Source organism: Vanellus vanellus (genome assembly GCF_965231255.1).
Source record: "Vanellus vanellus genome assembly, chromosome: 1".
Lineage (NCBI taxonomy): Eukaryota > Metazoa > Chordata > Aves > Charadriiformes > Charadriidae > Vanellus > Vanellus vanellus.
In genome coordinates, this window is record NC_138905.1 from 218693509 (window position 1) to 218709494 (window position 15986).

Sequence of the window (15986 nt, forward strand, 5' to 3'; positions counted from 1 at the left end):
GCTCATAAGTCATCAGCATGTTCTTCTAGCTGTCCCATGTCATAGACCTTTTCTGGGAACATCTCGCATCTCTTATCAGTCATGTTCAACAGCAGTGGTGGTGAGAGCTTCCCCAAATGTCATGCTATGATACTTCCCCAGGGCACCGCCAGCCTCTCCAGCTGCCCAGCACACTGCCCGAGCCAAAAGCCACGGACAGAAGTGACTAGAGGCCTTCCTCACTGTGACCAACCGTATTCTCCAGGTGACACAGGTCCTGGACTTCATCTCCAGCCAGGTTTGATCACCACAGGGACATCACCTTTTTCCATGGTCTTCACACCTCACCGGGATCCAACTGGTTCGACGGAAGCAGAGGAGCTCCAAAGGCAGTTTGCAGACCTCATGTTCATCTTCCAGCTCCACTTCTCCCTTAGCATGTGCCATCATGCCCCAACTTGAGGTGGCATTGCAATGCGGACAGCTTAGGTGTCTCCCAGCAACCCCCTTGTGTTTCACTGTTTCTGGATAAGACAAAGCTGCAAACTTGCCAGGGTTGGGGAGCGACACAAGGACAGGTCTGCTCTGAAGTCCTCATGCTGGTCGGGGGGGCCTTCTGTTAGCCCGTGTCTTTGGGGGACTTGGTGTTCAGCAGCTGCTTTCATAGAAAAGCAAGACTTTGGGGTGGTGGTGCAACAAGGTTCTCATGTCTCTGCAGCCCCAGACCTGATGTTTGGGGATGCTTCCCCCCAACCTGCCATCCTCTTGGGGACCCCTTCCACACCCATGGCTTGGGAAGGGGGAAAATCTCACCATGCACATGTCCCCAAGTGTCCCTATGTCATGCCCAGCACCTCCTGCTGTCAGATCTCCCCCATGTCTCTGCCTCCCCCCCTCAAATCCCCCGGAACGGTCTTTGTCCTTGCTCAAACCTGCTTGGCACTCTTTCACGGGTGGGAGGGCTCCAGATCCTGCCCCAAGCTGCTGTCCCCTCCCAGAGGGGTCCCTGCCATACTTCCCAGAGCCACAGAGTTGGCAGAGCCCCTCTCCAAAGCCCCCAACACCACCCCACCACCGGCTACTCAGGCACTGGTGGGTAAGGTCCATGTCCCCGCTGTGGGGAGGATGAGTTGAAGCCAACGTGGTCTTCACAGCCAGGAGAAAAGTCCTGAACAAGCAAGAAGAGGTGGGATTCTCCATCATAACCCAAACCTGGACATGGGGCTGGGGTTCCAGGAGCAGTTCCTTCCTAGAGGGGCTGAGACCTGCAGCTCTGCTGACCCCCAGGGACAGTCCCCAGGCACAGGCCCACTTGAGGCAGCTGTAGGCCAGAAATGCCAATGGGCAGGAGAAAGGTGTGGGGATCTTTGGGGCATGGGGCAGCACCAGCAGTGGGGAGACAACCCCAGGAAGACCTTTGAAGAGACCCCTGAATCTGGTGACTCTTTCCCACGTGGGGTGATGCTTCCCTCCCTGCCAGGTGCAGAGCAGTGGGGCTCAGGAAGACATTCTTTACCCTGAGGGTGGTGAGACCCTGGCCAAGGTTATCCAGAGAAGTTGTGGATGCCCTATCCCTGGAAGCATTCAAGATCAGGTTGGATGGGACTTGGAGCAACTTGGTCTAGTGGAAGATGTCCCTGCACACAGCAGGAGATTGGACTAGATGGTCTCTGAAGGTCCCCTCCAATACAAATTATCCTGTGACTCTCCGATTCTCTGACCCTTCAAATTCCCCATCACTACACTGGAAAGTCCCCTCCCGGCAGAGCCGGTGCCCCCCTGCCCCACGCCGGGGCACTCCCCAAGAGTTCCAGCCAGGGGAAAGCACCACACCAACAACGGCTTCTCAGGGCTCATTTTATTAGCAAAGGGTGGGGAAAACGCCCCTCAGAGTCCAGGAACCAGCTGGAAAAGGGCTCGGCAGTCACAGGGACCATTGGAGGTCACAGTCACTGCACAATGCCACTGCCTTCGTGCTGCTCTTTGAAAATAAAGAGGAGGGCACGAGGCGTGCGGCTCTTCCGATGAACCTCCCAGCACAACCAGATGCTTCTTCCTATGAGGATAAGGCACCATCTGGTTCTTGGGTGGTCACAACCGTCGCTGGCGTGCAGTGCCAGAGCTGGGAGATCAGCTGCCGTGGCGCAGGTAGGGCGAGCGGGGCTGGGGAAGAGCCCACGATGGTCAGCGATGGGGACGTCCTCTCCTTCGTGCCACCAGCACCCATCCTGAAAAGACAGCTGTCCTTAAGCCCAAAGGCCATCCCAGGCAGACACCTGGTCCACCAGCCCTGGCTCCAGAGACCCTGAACCCCCGGAGCCTCTGCACAGAGGGATGGGAAGAGTCCCCTCCTTCAGCATGGAGGTGCAATCTGCTGGCATGTGAGGGCACAGCCCCCATTTCAAGGCACTTCCCAGGAGCTCCCCACCCCTGCACTGTGAGGGACCTTCCCAGGAACATCGGCCACCCCTTGCCCCAGTGCCCCTGGGCTCTGCACCCCCCCAGCTCTTACCTGGTGGCCAGGGCAGGGTCACCAGCTGGGCTGCCCCTCGCTGGGGCTGATCTGCTCCAGGATCTGGCTGTACCTCCGGGTGAGGGCATTGGTGTCCCTGGTGAGGTGGGTGAGGACCTGCTGCAAGCCGGCCAGGTGGTGGGACAGGCGCTCCTCCAGCTGGGCATCCATGGTGTCGTCGTTGTCGTCCGAGGACGTGTCGGTGTCGGCATCGGTCTGACTCTGGTCATTGACAGAGGCCAGGCCTTTCTCCACCATGGGCTTGATGGCCTTCAGGAGCTGGTAGCGCTCGTAGAGGTCTGTGGGGCCGCCTGCGGCTGGGGCCGCCCCCTCCTGCTGCGGGAAGACCCCTCGGAGCAGGCTGGGGAACATCACCTCCTGCTCCATCTTCTGAGTGGCTGAGAAGTACTGCTCCATGGCTGCGCTCCTACGTGTCTGACAGTGCTGCTCTGGGCTCTTCTTGGGGTGCCGCCTGCTCCCTGTCCCCACCGAGGGCTTTTTATGCAGGGCCGGGGCACGTCCCTCCTCTGCTGTCCTCTGCTGTCCTCTGCTGCCAGCCCCAGCCAGGCTGGATGGCCACGGGGCCGGGCTTGGCTCCAGCCCAGCTGGGGCTCGGCCGCACCGTGTCCCTGTCTCTGTGCAATCTGTCCTGGCCCGGCCTCTCCGTGGCCTTCACCCCAGCTGGCCGGGGGTCCCGCTGCATCCCCATGCCGGGAGCGCAGCAGTGAGGAGGAGAGGTGCCCGGGGCTTCTCCTGACCACTCTCATGTCCCCTGACACAACCGCTTGTCGGGGAGCGGGAGAGCGGGGCCATCTCCTGTCCCACGGTGCAGGCAGCAGTGCTGCCGCGGGGCTGTCACACTCCCTCCTCCTTGCTGCCACACGCCTGGGACGTGAACCCTCCGGGGACATTGAGCAACCCCCTTCTGCAGACGTATGGAAAATGCCGCTGGGATGCGCTGCCGCATGGGGTCTCATGTGGAATCCTGGGGACACAGGAGCCAGCTGGTGCCCAGCCATGGTGGTCTCCAGAAACGTCCCCTTCCCCCGGGCTCTCCCCTGGACAGGCAGAGACGGGGATGAGGATCACAGTCCACTGGAGGCGGTTGCAGCCACCGGTGTGGAACAATGTCACTGGTGATGTGCTGTGGCACGGAGTCCCACGTGGGATCCTAGGCACGCGGGATGGGGACAGGGATGGGACCAAATGGCATGATGTGAACTTCCCACAGCAGTTGCGTGGAGCCATCGCTGCCCGTGGCGGAGCACGGATGGTGCCAGCACCACCCCGCCACCCCCATCCTGGGGCAGAGGCCATGGCTGAGGCAACGGCCAGCATTGCCCGTCCCTGCGTGTTCCTGCAGTGTGTGGCAATCGGGGAAGATTGTTCTATTTGAGGAAAGGCCACAGGGTCCCTTGTCCCTTTCGCAACCCTTGGTGGTGGCAGCTCTCCCACTCCCTCCCCGCCACGTGTCCCAGCCAGGTGCCCATGCTGCCACCTGTCCTCTGCCCTCCTCACCCATCCCCTCCACCGCTCCTGTTCCTTCCAGGGTGTCCCCAGTGTTTCTGGGTGTCCTGCTGTGTGGCCCAGCCCTGCACCAAGGTGGGCGTGTGCTGCCAACCCCATCCTCTTGGGGTGTCTGGAGGAGCATGGACATCCTAGGTTCCCTCCAGGGTGGGCACGGTGGCCTGCATTCACTCTGAGATGGAGCTTCACCATGGAGTTCACGGAGGACATGGTGGTCTGCAGCCACTAGTGACAGCCATCAACCTCTGCTGAGAGATGTCCTTCCCTCTGGGGACATGTGGGCAGGTGCCACTCCAGCCAGCCCCTGTGAGGGGGCTCGATGCCATGACTCCTTGGGACATGAGTTTCCTCCCCAGGCATGTCCTCAGCCCATGGGGACATCTCTGACCCAGCATCTCCACCTCTCCCTGGGGCAGCTGGGCCAGGGACAGACCAGAGGAGGGCTGTGCTCAGCACCCCAGGGCTGTGTCAGCTCAGTCCCCCTGTCTCTCGGTGGTGCCTCTCCTCCAGGCTCTTCCCCAGCTGGGCAGGACAGGGATGAGGATGAGGATGTGACACTATCATGTGGAATTCCTGCAGCCCCGGCACTGAGCCATCACTGCCCACGGGGGAGTGAGGATGGGGCCACCCCCCTTCTATCCCCATCCTGGGGCAGAGGCCATGGCTGGGACAATGGCCAACACTGCCCATCCCCACATGTCCCTGCAGTGTGTGGCAATCAGGGAAGATTGTTCTATTTGGGGAAAGGCCGCGGCATCCCTTGTCACTTTCACAACTGTTGGTGGTGGCAGCTGTCCCACCAACCCTTCGTGTCCCAGCCGGGTGCCCATGCTGCCGCCTGCCCCCTCCTCTCCAGACCCGTCCCCACTGCTCGTCTTCTAGAATTATAGAGTCAGTTATGTTGGTAAAGACTTGTAAGATCATCAAGTCCAACCGTTAACCTAACACTGCCCAAACCACCACTAAACCATGTCCCTCAGCACCATGTCTACGTGTCTTTTGAATACCTCCAGGGATGGTGACTCCACCACATCCCTGGGCAGCCTGTTCCACTGTTTGAAAACCCTTTCGGTGAAGAAATTTTTCCTGATATCCAATCTAAACCTTCCCTGGTGCAACTTGAGGCCGTTTCCTCTTGTCCTATCACCTGCTGCTTGGGAGAAGAGACCGAGCACCCCTTGCTACACCCTGCTTTCAGGGAGTTGTAGAGACCGAGAAGGTCTCCCCTCAGCCTCCTTTTCTCTTGTCCCTTCCTGGGTGCCCTTGGCATCTCTGGGTGTCCTGCCATGGGACCCCACGCTACACCGAGATGTGTGGGTGCTGCTGGCCCCATGTAGGTGCTGGCGAGGAGCTTGGCTACACTGTGGGTCTGGGCCACCGCAGAGCTGCTGGGAGGGACATTGCAGGGGGACACAGGAGACACTCTGCCCCCTTGTTTTGGCTTTGGCATCATTCTCCTCAGCTGACCCAGCACTTGGAACAGTGGGTCAGGAGGGCTTTGCAGCCCCAGGTCGCTCTCCAGGTCCCCGTCCTTGGGACATGAGCATCCCCAAGCCCTCTCTGTGCCTCTGGGGACCCCATCAGCCAAAACGGTCCCCCAGCATCCCCCTGGGAGAGGTCGGGGGAAATGGCCACCACCAGCCACGATGGCAGGACCAGGGGGAGAGGGGCTGAAGCAGGGCTGGGGCCGGGCTGAGCTGAAACGGGGTGTCCAGCCCTGGGTGGGGGCCTGGGGGAGGTTCCTCAGAGACACGGGAGCCCCCAAGGAGGTGCAATGAGCTCCTCGGGTCTCTTCTACCACAGACACCACCTTTGGGAAAGCCTCCCCTGACCCACCATCCTTTTGGGGACACTGCCCCCAGCCACGGCTCAGAGGGTGGAAGATGCCACCACACAATTGTCCCTGTGTCCTCCCTAGTAACTCCTGCTGTCACATCCCCCCTGTGGCACCACCGAGAGGCAGGGGGATTGAGCTGACACAGCCCTGGGGTGCTGAGCACAGCCCTCCTCTGGTCTGTCCCTGGCCCAGCTGCCCCAGGGAGAGGTGGAGATGCTGGGTCAGAGATGTCCCCATGGGCTGAGGACATGCCTGGGGAGGAAACTCATGTCCCAAGGAGTCATGGCATCGAGCCCCCTCACAGGGGCTGGCTGGAGTGGCACCTGCCCACATGTCCCCAGAGGGAAGGACATCTCTCAGCAGAGGTTGATGGCTGTCACTAGTGGCTGCAGACCACCATGTCCTCCGTGAACTCCATGGTGAAGCTCCATCTCAGAGTGAATGCAGGCCACCGTGCCCACCCTGGAGGGAACCTAGGATGTCCATGCTCCTCCAGACACCCCAAGAGGATGGGGTTGGCAGCACACGCCCACCTTGGTGCAGGGCTGGGCCACACAGCAGGACACCCAGAAACACTGGGGACACCCTGGAAGGAACAGGAGTGGTGGAGGGGATGGGTGAGGAGGGCAGAGGACAGGTGGCAGCATGGGCACCTGGCTGGGACACGTGGCGGGGAGGGAATGGGAGAGCTGCCACCACCAAGGGTTGCGAAAGGGACAAGGGACCCTGTGGCCTTTCCTCAAATAGAACAATCTTCCCCGATTGCCACACACTGCAGGAACACGCAGGGACGGGCAATGCTGGCCGTTGCCTCAGCCATGGCCTCTGCCCCAGGATGGGGGTGGCAGGGTGGTGCTGGCACCATCCGTGCTCCGCCACGGGCAGCGATGGCTCCACGCAACTGCTGTGGGAAGTTCACATCATGCCATTTGGTCCCATCCCTGTCCCCATCCCGCGTCCCTAGGATCCCACGTGGGACTCCATGCCACAGCACATCACCAGTGACATTGTTCCACACCGGTGGCTGCAACCGCCTCCAGTGGACTGTGATCCTCATCCCCGCCCTGCCTGCCCAGGGGAGAGCCCGGGGGAAGGGGACGTTTCCGGAGACCACCATGGCTGGGCACCAGCTGGCTCCTGTGTCCCCAGGATTCCACATGAGACCCCATGCGGCAGCGCATCCCAGCGGCATTTTCCATACGTCTGCAGAAGGGGGTTGCTCAATGTCCCCGGAGGGTTCACGTCCCAGGCGTGTGGCAGCAAGGAGGAGGGAGTGTGACAGCCCCGTGGCAGCACTGCTGCCTGCACCGTGGGACAGGAGATGGCCCCGCTCTCCCGCTCCCCGACAAGCGGTTGTGTCAGGGGACATGAGAGTGGTCAGGAGAAGCCCCGGGCACCTCTCCTCACTGCTGCGCTCCCGGCATGGGGATGCAGCGGGACCCCCGGCCAGCTGGGGCGAAGGCCACGGAGAGGCCGGGCCAGGACAGATTGCACAGAGACAGGGACACGGTGTGGCCGAGCCCCAGCTGGGCTGAAGCCAAGCCCGGCCCCGTGGCCATCCAGCCTGGCTGGGGCTGGCAGGAGAGGACAGCAGAGGACAGCAGAGGAGGGACGTGCCCCGGCCCTGCATAAAAAGCCCTCGATGGGGACGGGGAGCAGGCGGCACCCCAAGAAGAGCCCAGAGCAGCGCTGTCAGACACGTAGGAGCACAGCCATGGAGCAGTACTTCTCAGCCACTCAGAAGATGGAGCAGGAGGTGATGTTCCCCAGCCTGCTCCGAGGGGTCTTCCCGCAGCAGGAGGGGGTGGCCCCAGCCGCAGGCGGCCCCACGGACCTCTACGAGCGCTACCAGCTCCTGAAGACCATCAAGCCCATGGTGGAGAAAGGCCTGGCCTCTGTCAATGATCAGAGTCAGACCGATGCCGACACCGACACGTCCTCAGACGACAGCGACGACACCATGGATGCCCAGCTGGAGGAGCGCCTGTCCCACCACCTGGCTGGCTTGCAGCAGGTCCTCACCCACCTCACCAGGGACACCAATGCCCTCACCCGGAGGTACAGCCAGATCCTGGAGCAGATCAGCCCCAGCGAGGGGCAGCCCAGCTGGTGACCCTGCCCTGGCCACCAGGTAAGAGCTGGGGGGGTGCAGAGCCCAGGGGCACTGGGGCAAGGGGTGGCCGATGTTCCTGGGAAGGTCCCTCACAGTGCAGGGGTGGGGAGCTCCTGGGAAGTGCCTTGAAATGGGGGCTGTGCCCTCACATGCCAGCAGATTGCACCTCCATGCTGAAGGAGGGGACTCTTCCTATCCCTCTGTGCAGAGTCTCCGGGGGTTCAGGGTCTCTGGAGCCAGGGCTGGTGGACCAGGTGTCTGCCTGGGATGGCCTTTGGGATTAAGGACAGCTGTCTTTTCAGGATGGGTGCTGGTGGCACGAAGGAGAGGACGTCCCCATCGCTGACCATTGTGGGCTCTTCCCCAGTCCCGCTCGCCCTACCTGCACCACGGCAGCTGATCTCCCAGCTCTGGCACTGCACGCCAGCGACGGTTGTGACCACCCAAGAACCAGATGGTGCCTTATCCTCATAGGAAGAAGCATCTGGTTGTGCTGGGAGGTTCATCGGAAGAGCCGCACGCCTCGTGCCCTCCTCTTTATTTTCAAAGAGCAGCACGAAGGCAGTGGCATTGTGCAGTGACTGTGACCTCCAATGGTCCCTGTGACTGCCGAGCCCTTTTCCAGCTGGTTCCTGGACTCTGAGGGGCGTTTTCCCCACCCTTTGCTAATAAAATGAGCCCTGAGAAGCCGTTGTTGGTGTGGTGCTTTCCCCTGGCTGGAACTCTTGGGGAGTGCCCCGGCGTGGGGCAGGGGGGCACCGGCTCTGCCGGGCGGGGACTTTCCAGTGTAGTGATGGGGAATTTGAAGGGTCAGAGAATCAGAGAGTCACAGGATAATTTGTATTGGAGGGGACCTTCAGAGACCATCTAGTACAATCTCCTGCTGTGCAGGGACATCTTCCACTAGATCAGGTAGCTCAAAGCCCCGTCCAAGCATAGGGTATCCACAACTTCTCTGGGCAGCCTGTTCCTGTGTCCCACCACTCACAGCCTAAAAAATGTCTTCCTTATGATGACAGCAACACCAGCAAAAGCTGTTGGCTGTTTTCCGTGCACAAAAGGTTCTGAATCTGCCCAGATTTGCAACAGCGAGATGGACACTGAGCTCTACTGCTGAGCACCCAGGAGGGAGAGAGGGAGACAGCAGCCCATGCACAACGCAGCCACCAGTTTAAGGGGTCTCTTCAAAAGTCTCCCCGGGGGTGTCCCATCATGCTGGTGTTGCCCTGTGCCCCACAGCTCCCCAGACGTTGGGTTTCTGCCCTGGAGCTGCCCCAAGTGGGGTTGAGCCAGGGGACAATCCCTGAGGGCCAGGGAAGCTGGACCACACTGGGACACTCAGGGACATGTTTGTGGTGGCATTTTCCCCCTTCCTGAGCTGTGGCTAAGGACATGGTCCCCACCCGCACAAGGATGGTCCCCTGACCACCAGGGGGAGGCTTTCCGAAATGCTGGGTCTGCAGCCACAGAGACCTGAGGAGCTCATTGCACCTCCCGGGGGCTCAGCACCAACCCTGGTCTGTACTGCATCCACACTGCTCCGAGCAGTGTCACTTGTGTGTCCTTGCAGGGGTGACAGCCAGCTGCTGCCCGGTGGAGGTGGTGGGTCCCATGGTGTTCAGCCCAGCTTTGGGCAGACAGGACCCAGCACTCACTCTTGGTCTGGGCCAAAAGCTCCCCGAATTTCTCAGTTTCTGGGAAGGGCAACTGTGGCATCTGTGAAAGCGGCTGCTGAGCATCATGTTCCCCAAAGCATAGACAAACACAACTACCCAAAGCCAGTGTGAGGACTTCAGGGCAGATCTGCCCTCCATGTTGCTCCTCAACCCTGGCAACGCTGCAGCCTCCTGTCTTATCCAGAAACAGTGAAACAAGAGTAGGATACTGGAAGACACCTAAGCTGTCCCTATTGCAATGCCACCTCAAGTTGGGGCATGAGAGCACAGGCTAGGGGAGAAGTGGTGCTGGAAGATGGCCACAGGATCTCCAACCCACCTTTGGAGCTTCTCTGCCTCTGTTGAACCATGAGGAATGGAGGGACCTTGGGTCCCAGTGAGGTGAGGACCATGGAGGAGGTGATGTCCCTCTGGTGGTCTACCTGGCTGGAGCTCAGGGATGGGACTTGTGTCACCTGGAGAAGATAGTGGTCACCTCTGTCAATGACTTTTGGCGTGAGTTGTGTGCTGGGCAGCTGGAGAGGCTGGTGGTCCCCTGGGGAAGTACCGCAGCAGGACATCCGAGGAAGCACTCACCACTGCTGATGAACTTGACTGTTAAGAGATGCAAGATGTTCCCAGAAAAGGTCTATGACGTGGGACAGATGGAAGAACATGCTGACGACTTATGGGCCATTTGCAATCCCCCAGGACCCCCAGGTCCCTCTCTGCAACCTGTGGTCTGGTCAGCCAGCCTGAACGGTGCCCACTGTTTCACAGGAAACTTCTGCCTCCTCCGATTGCAGGACTTCATTGCATCACACTGTCCCCAGGCATGCGTCAAGCCCTGACGGTTCCCTGCTGCTGGCCACTGCCGACGGACATGGCTGATAAGAAACACGAGATGGTCACACAAAAGGTCTTTGTCCTTGAAAACCCCAGCGCTGGTCCCTGGCAGGACAAGGGCAGACAGGGCAGATCAGGCCCTCTCCGGCAGGGCAGGGGGACGCTGGCTCCGTGCTGCCCTGGAAAGGCTCCCAGGGCACCAGCGCTGTTGCCGGCCGCCATGGGGAAACAACCTTTTCCGTTCACATTGCTGAAGCCAATCAGGATCGCAGGTTTATTAATATCTGCTTAACGATGTCTAATTAACCAGAAAGCAGTGACCTGGTCACACAGGCTCGGTATCAGGAAGACAAGAGATAAAGTACAGTTTCGACCCAAAATGTTAAATAAATAAGGAATTCCAAATACCGTGCTGTGCCCAGTCCCGAGAAGTGCTCACCACGCACCTCCCCAAGGATGGGTGGGCTGCCAGCACCCTCACCTCTCCCGGGGGCGCAGTCCCTGCCTGCACCCCATGCCCTTTGGATTCGGGGGTGCGCTGGCCTCATTCCAACCCCCGGCTGCTGCCCATCGCCCGCTCGCGTGGGTGCCAGGGGGAAAGCACCCCACAAATTCACAGCCACGGTCCCCAGGTCTGGCTCCCTGGGTGGCCAAGTTGGCCCTGAGCCATCAAGGTGTCCTCAGGGCAAGGACGGCCACCAGCCTCCCTGGAGGAGGTGGAGGGAGGGCCTCCTTCCCTGCTCTTCAGCCCCATGGGGACACATCTGGTTGCTGGGTCTGGTCCGGACTCCTCAGTGCAAGAGAGACGTGGACATACCAGATGATGGAAGGACTGAGAGAGCTGGGAGTGTTCACCCCGGAGAAGAGAAGGCTCAGGGGGATCTTATCCATGTGTACAAAGACCCAGTGGGGCATGTGGACAAGATCGAGCCAGACTCTTCCCTCTGGTGCCCCAGTGACAGGACATGAGCTGATGGGCACAAACTGAAATGCAGGAAATTCCACCTGAGCATAAGAAAAACCTTTCCTTTTTCTTCCCGTGAAGGTGGTCAAACACTGTCCCAGGCTGCCCAGAGAGGTGGTGGAGTCTCCATCCCTGGAGATATCCAAAACCCAATCAGGCATGGTCCCATTGCTGACCCTGCTTAAGTAGGGGTTGGACTAGATCGTGTCCAGAGATACCTTCTACCCTCTCCACCGCTGACTGGCCCTGTCTCTGCCTGGTGCCCCCCTGTGCTGTCAGCCCAGGAGATGGCTGCAGGCTGCTCACAGCATCCAACCAGGAGGATGCTCCGCCAGTCCTGGGTGGAGGTTGGGAGACCAGCAGGGCAGCTTTTGGCAGTGTCCAACAGGCTTTGACTCCTCCTATTGCCCCTCCATGGTCTATCCCTCACGCTGGAAACCTTCATGCTTCCTTTCAGGCTGACACCTTCTTGGGTTTAGGAGTTCCTTTTGTAATTCCCTGTTCACTCTTTAATCCAGTTGCTTATCATCTTCCTCCTTAACATAACCAGTTTGGGGCAAACACCCTTCAGACAAGTATCACCTATTTGTTACCACCTTCTTCTTTGAGCAGGGGGTGCTTTCAAGGCCACTTGCCAAGGGTGGGCTGTGTGAGTCCCCCTCACCAGCCCTGAGGAAGGAGGGTGGTTGGGGCAGAGCTCACAGGGCACTCCCCCTCTCTGGATAAACCCATCACTTGCTCTCCTTCCTCCCACCTCAAAACTTCCCAAATCAACATAGTTTTTCCCATGGTGCTGCTTACAACATGTCCGCTCTGGGGGACAGGACCATGACCCACTCTCCCAGGGCCTTGGGAGCAGTGAGGATGGTGGGGACAGGATGGGATGTGTTCGGAGAGACCCCATCACCTTTCCTCCTCACTGCCCCACTCCCGGCATGGGGATGCAGCGGGACCCCCGGCCAGCTGGGGCGAAGGCCACGGAGAGGCCGGGCCAGGACAGATTGCACAGAGACAGGGACACAGTGCGGCCGAGCCCCAGCTGGGCTGGAGCCAAGCCCGGCCCCTTGGCCATCCAGCCTGGCTGGGGCTGGCAGGAGAGGACAGCAGAGGACAGCAGAGGAGGGACGTGCCCCGGCCCTGCATAAAAAGCCCTCGGTGGGGACGGGGAGCAGGCGGCACCCCAAGAAGAGCCCAGAGCAGCGCTGTCAGACACGTAGGAGCGCAGCCATGGAGCAGTACTTCTCAGCCACTCAGAAGATGGAGCAGGAGGTGATGTTCCCCAGCCTGCTCCGAGGGGTCTTCCCGCAGCAGGAGGGGGCGGCCCCAGCCACAGGCGGCCCCACGGACCTCTACGAGCGCTACCAGCTCCTGAAGGCCATCAAGCCCATGGTGGAGAAAGGCCTGGCCTCTGTCAATGACCAGAGCCCAACCAGCACCAATGCAGATGCAGCCTTAGATGAGGGTTCAGACAGCAATCTGGAAGAGCGTCTCTCCCATCATGTCAATGGCTTGCAGCAAGTTCTGACAGACCTCACCAAAAACACCAAAGCCCTCACCCGGAGGTACAGCCAGATCCTGGAGCAGATCAACCTCAGTGAAGATCAGTCCAGTTCTTGAGCCTGCACCCCCAGCCTCTGAGGTAAGAGCTTGGGGAGATGCAGTGCCAAGGAGGAGTTGGCTGAGGGGTAACATACTTTGTCCTCTTGCCCCATTAGCTGGGTGGTTTTCCAACGTTTGCATCACACCCTCAAATCCCAGGAGTTATGAGTCTGCATTGCTCAACAGATACATACTCCTGGATTTGTCTTTCTCAATTTCCCACTGGTGCAAGCTGTGCCACTGAGCAAAGGTCATTTTGTGATCTCCACATTGTCTCCAGGACACCCCAGCTCGCAGCATAGGCATTGTCTGGCTGCTGCTGGGCCAACACAAAAGATCCCAGGTACAAAAGGGCTAGGTGGTTGGAGGACCCTGAGCTCTGGACTCCAGGAGCTGCCAGATGCTTTTGTTCTGGCTGTTTCTCTTTTTTTCTCTGATGGAAAAATGCAACAGAGTCGTTTTAGGGAGCAATTCAGCACTTTCAGGTCTCCAAATGTCTAAATTTTACATGTGACTTGCAAACAGCACAGATACTTCAATCTTTCCCTAGACTGGAAAGCAAACCCATTCTCCGTTCTGATGGGACTTTCATCCCTGAGACCTCTTGGGGAGACATTCCTGTGCCCCACCAGAGAGGCATGGCCAAGGTCCTTGTAGTGAAATGGAGACCGTAGAGAGGCAACAGCAACAACAAGGAGCATTAACAGGGACTTTACAATGTTAATCCTTGTTTTGGAGGAAACCCAGCCAGGAATGAGGATGTCCTGGCCAAACCATGTTTGTTATCCCCACAGGGTGATCTGTTGTCCGCAGCCCAGTGGCACTTTTTCTCCTGCGCCAAGTCCCACCGAGGAACATCCTTCGTGAGCAGCGCAGAGCTTGGTTGTCTGCCCGCCGGGCACTGCCTGTACCATCCAACTCGCCCTGTGGCCGATCCTGCCGGCAACCTTGCTGCTTCGTTTCACCCCTGTCCTAGGGGGATTTCTGCGGGGCAGAAATGGGTGTTTTGTGTTATCGCTTTGTAGAAGGTATCCGTAACTTTGAAGCGATGCTTTTTTTCTGTGTGTGCCTAAACCCTCCCAACTGGTCTCTTTGATAATGTAAATAAAACACAAAGCCTTGTGCAAATGTGTCCTGTGTTTCCTACCGGCTCTTGCTTCTCTATAGCTACTGTCCCCCAGACCATGAGGATGGGGGAACCTGGGCCACTGAGGCCACACTTCAGTGCAGGGAGGTCATCTGGTTTTCTCCATCAGGGAGCAGGAATCGGGTTTGCATTGGGATGGATGTTCCCCCAGCCCTCTGGCTCTCGTGCCTTGCAAAAGCTTGGTGTAATCCTGACATTATCCGGTGCTGGAATCCCAACCTGCTCCCCAGCATCCTTCTTTCCTTTCCCCAACATTCCCTACTCTCCTGGACTCCCAACTTCTCAGCTCCTCAACCCAACTGGTACCTGTCCATCCCTTCCCTCCGCCCACACTCATCCAGCGCTTCGGACCTAGCACCATCTCCACCACACACAGCCCTGGGGACAACCTACTGCAATACCCACCAGGGCCAACAACACTGGGGGGCAATTCTGCCTCCTCCTTGCTTGGCCGTGGTACTCTCCAGAGCCAGGGGCTGAGGAGGAGGTGGGGATGCTCACCTGGGGTGAGTAGAAAGGCAGAGCTTCATTTGCCTTTGATCCCTGTGAGCTGTGGGGAGAGCAGGGGCAAAGCCCTCCCTGGGTGTGTGGGCAGGGGCTGCAAGGCCTTCGCAGGGGGTTTGGAGCCCTCAGCAGAGTGTGGGTCCCACCTCCAGGTGACTCCGTCCCTCCCAGACACACCACCCTGGGGAAGTCCTACTGAGCTGGGCACTACGGGGAGGTGTCCCCTTGCCTCTTCAGGCCATTTTAAAACAAATTCAGCAGTTGAAACAGCTCTGCTTTGACTGAACAAGCACTGGTCCTCCATCAGCTTTGTACTTTTGATTAAAGAAACTGGAGAACTCTGAGTATCTGTGGTGAGAGGAGGTTGTGACCATGCCCTGGGCTGCAGGCTCCAGTTGTGCTGCGTGCGTTGCGTTGCTGAATCTGCCGTGCCACAAGAGTGAAATAACATCCTTCAGACTGAAATCAGAGACTCATCAGCTTTAAAAGTCTCAGTCTAAAATGAGCAAATGTTCTGCAGATGGTTCCCCTGTTTCTTCCCATCACCTGGAGGCAGCTTCACACCTTGGTCATGAGTTCATGTTCATGTTAACCCCTTTAGTGGGGCCCTGATTGCTCTGCAGCACTTTGAAGCTCCACAACACTGTAAAGAAACAGAAAAGTAGGAATTCCATCTCTTGCTTTTATTTTAGTGAAGCCCTGATAGCACAGAAAATAAAAGAGAAAACTTATTTCACAAATTAACCAAAAAAGGCACCATGGCTTCAAAGCATCCCCCCACCGTTACAGAAGTTTTCTTCACCCTAGGTTTCCTGTGGCAGAGTCTCAGGCAAGAATCACAAAAGAAATTATTTATTTGAGTGGTACAGCAGCAAGGGCAGCTTGAGCTGGGTGCCTCTGGAGAGGGACCCAAAGCAAAGAAATTCGTGGGCAACTATACCCTTAGAAGCTATGCATCCACCCTTCATGCGCTCTTCACATGCCTTGCACATGCCCCTTGGTCCAATGGTAATTTATGGTCTGGGTCTTCTTATTCCTCATTGGATTCTTTCTCTGTCTCCAGACAGGCCATTAACTGTTATAGGGTCTCAGCCTCTGCTGACGGCTGTAGCTTCCTTACCTCTTGGTTTGTACGGGTCTCAGGGCCTTCCTTTATGTAACTAAGCAGAAGTTCAACACAAGTTCAGCTTATCTCGGTGAAAGTTCTCAGCTTGCAGCCTAAGCCTTCAGCAACTTTAGCTACTAATGCCAAGCAAGTTCTACACAAGTAGTATGCCAACGTGGCTTAACATTAAGTGATTAA

General features: G+C 58.4%; 3 protein-coding genes across 3 annotated transcripts; 2 read left to right on the forward strand and 1 right to left on the reverse strand.

The window, feature by feature from the left end:
* Window positions 1-1825: 1825 nt before the first annotated feature.
* Window positions 1826-2951, reverse strand: LOC309675482 (thyroid hormone-inducible hepatic protein-like). Its single transcript, XM_082487807.1, has 2 exons — window positions 2492-2951; window positions 1826-2207 (listed from the first exon to the last, which is right to left on the reverse strand). The coding sequence occupies exon 1, from the start codon at window positions 2906-2908 to the stop codon at window positions 2510-2512; it is 399 nt and encodes a 132-aa protein (XP_082343933.1). The 5' UTR covers window positions 2909-2951; the 3' UTR covers window positions 1826-2207; window positions 2492-2509.
* A 4591-nt stretch (window positions 2952-7542) lies between these two features.
* On the forward strand, window positions 7543-8652 carry LOC309673098 (thyroid hormone-inducible hepatic protein-like). The gene is made up of 2 exons (XM_082484810.1): window positions 7543-7986; window positions 8271-8652. Exon 1 carries the CDS (start codon window positions 7570-7572, stop codon window positions 7966-7968), a length of 399 nt encoding a protein of 132 aa, XP_082340936.1. The 5' UTR covers window positions 7543-7569; the 3' UTR covers window positions 7969-7986; window positions 8271-8652.
* Window positions 8653-12618: 3966 nt separating this feature from the next.
* LOC309683568 (mid1-interacting protein 1A-like) lies at window positions 12619-14154 on the forward strand. The gene is made up of 2 exons (XM_082497874.1): window positions 12619-13072; window positions 13827-14154. Exon 1 carries the CDS (start codon window positions 12661-12663, stop codon window positions 13048-13050), a length of 390 nt encoding a protein of 129 aa, XP_082354000.1. The 5' UTR covers window positions 12619-12660; the 3' UTR covers window positions 13051-13072; window positions 13827-14154.
* The last annotated feature ends 1832 nt before the right edge of the window (window positions 14155-15986 follow it).

What these genes read in the sequence shown, in the direction of transcription:
- LOC309673098 (XM_082484810.1), top strand. Translation starts at nt 7,570, where the DNA reads ATGGAGCAGTACTTCTCAGCCACTCAGAAGATGGAGCAGGAGGTGATG.
- LOC309675482 (XM_082487807.1), bottom strand. Translation starts at nt 2,908, where the DNA reads ATGGAGCAGTACTTCTCAGCCACTCAGAAGATGGAGCAGGAGGTGATG.
- LOC309683568 (XM_082497874.1), top strand. Translation starts at nt 12,661, where the DNA reads ATGGAGCAGTACTTCTCAGCCACTCAGAAGATGGAGCAGGAGGTGATG.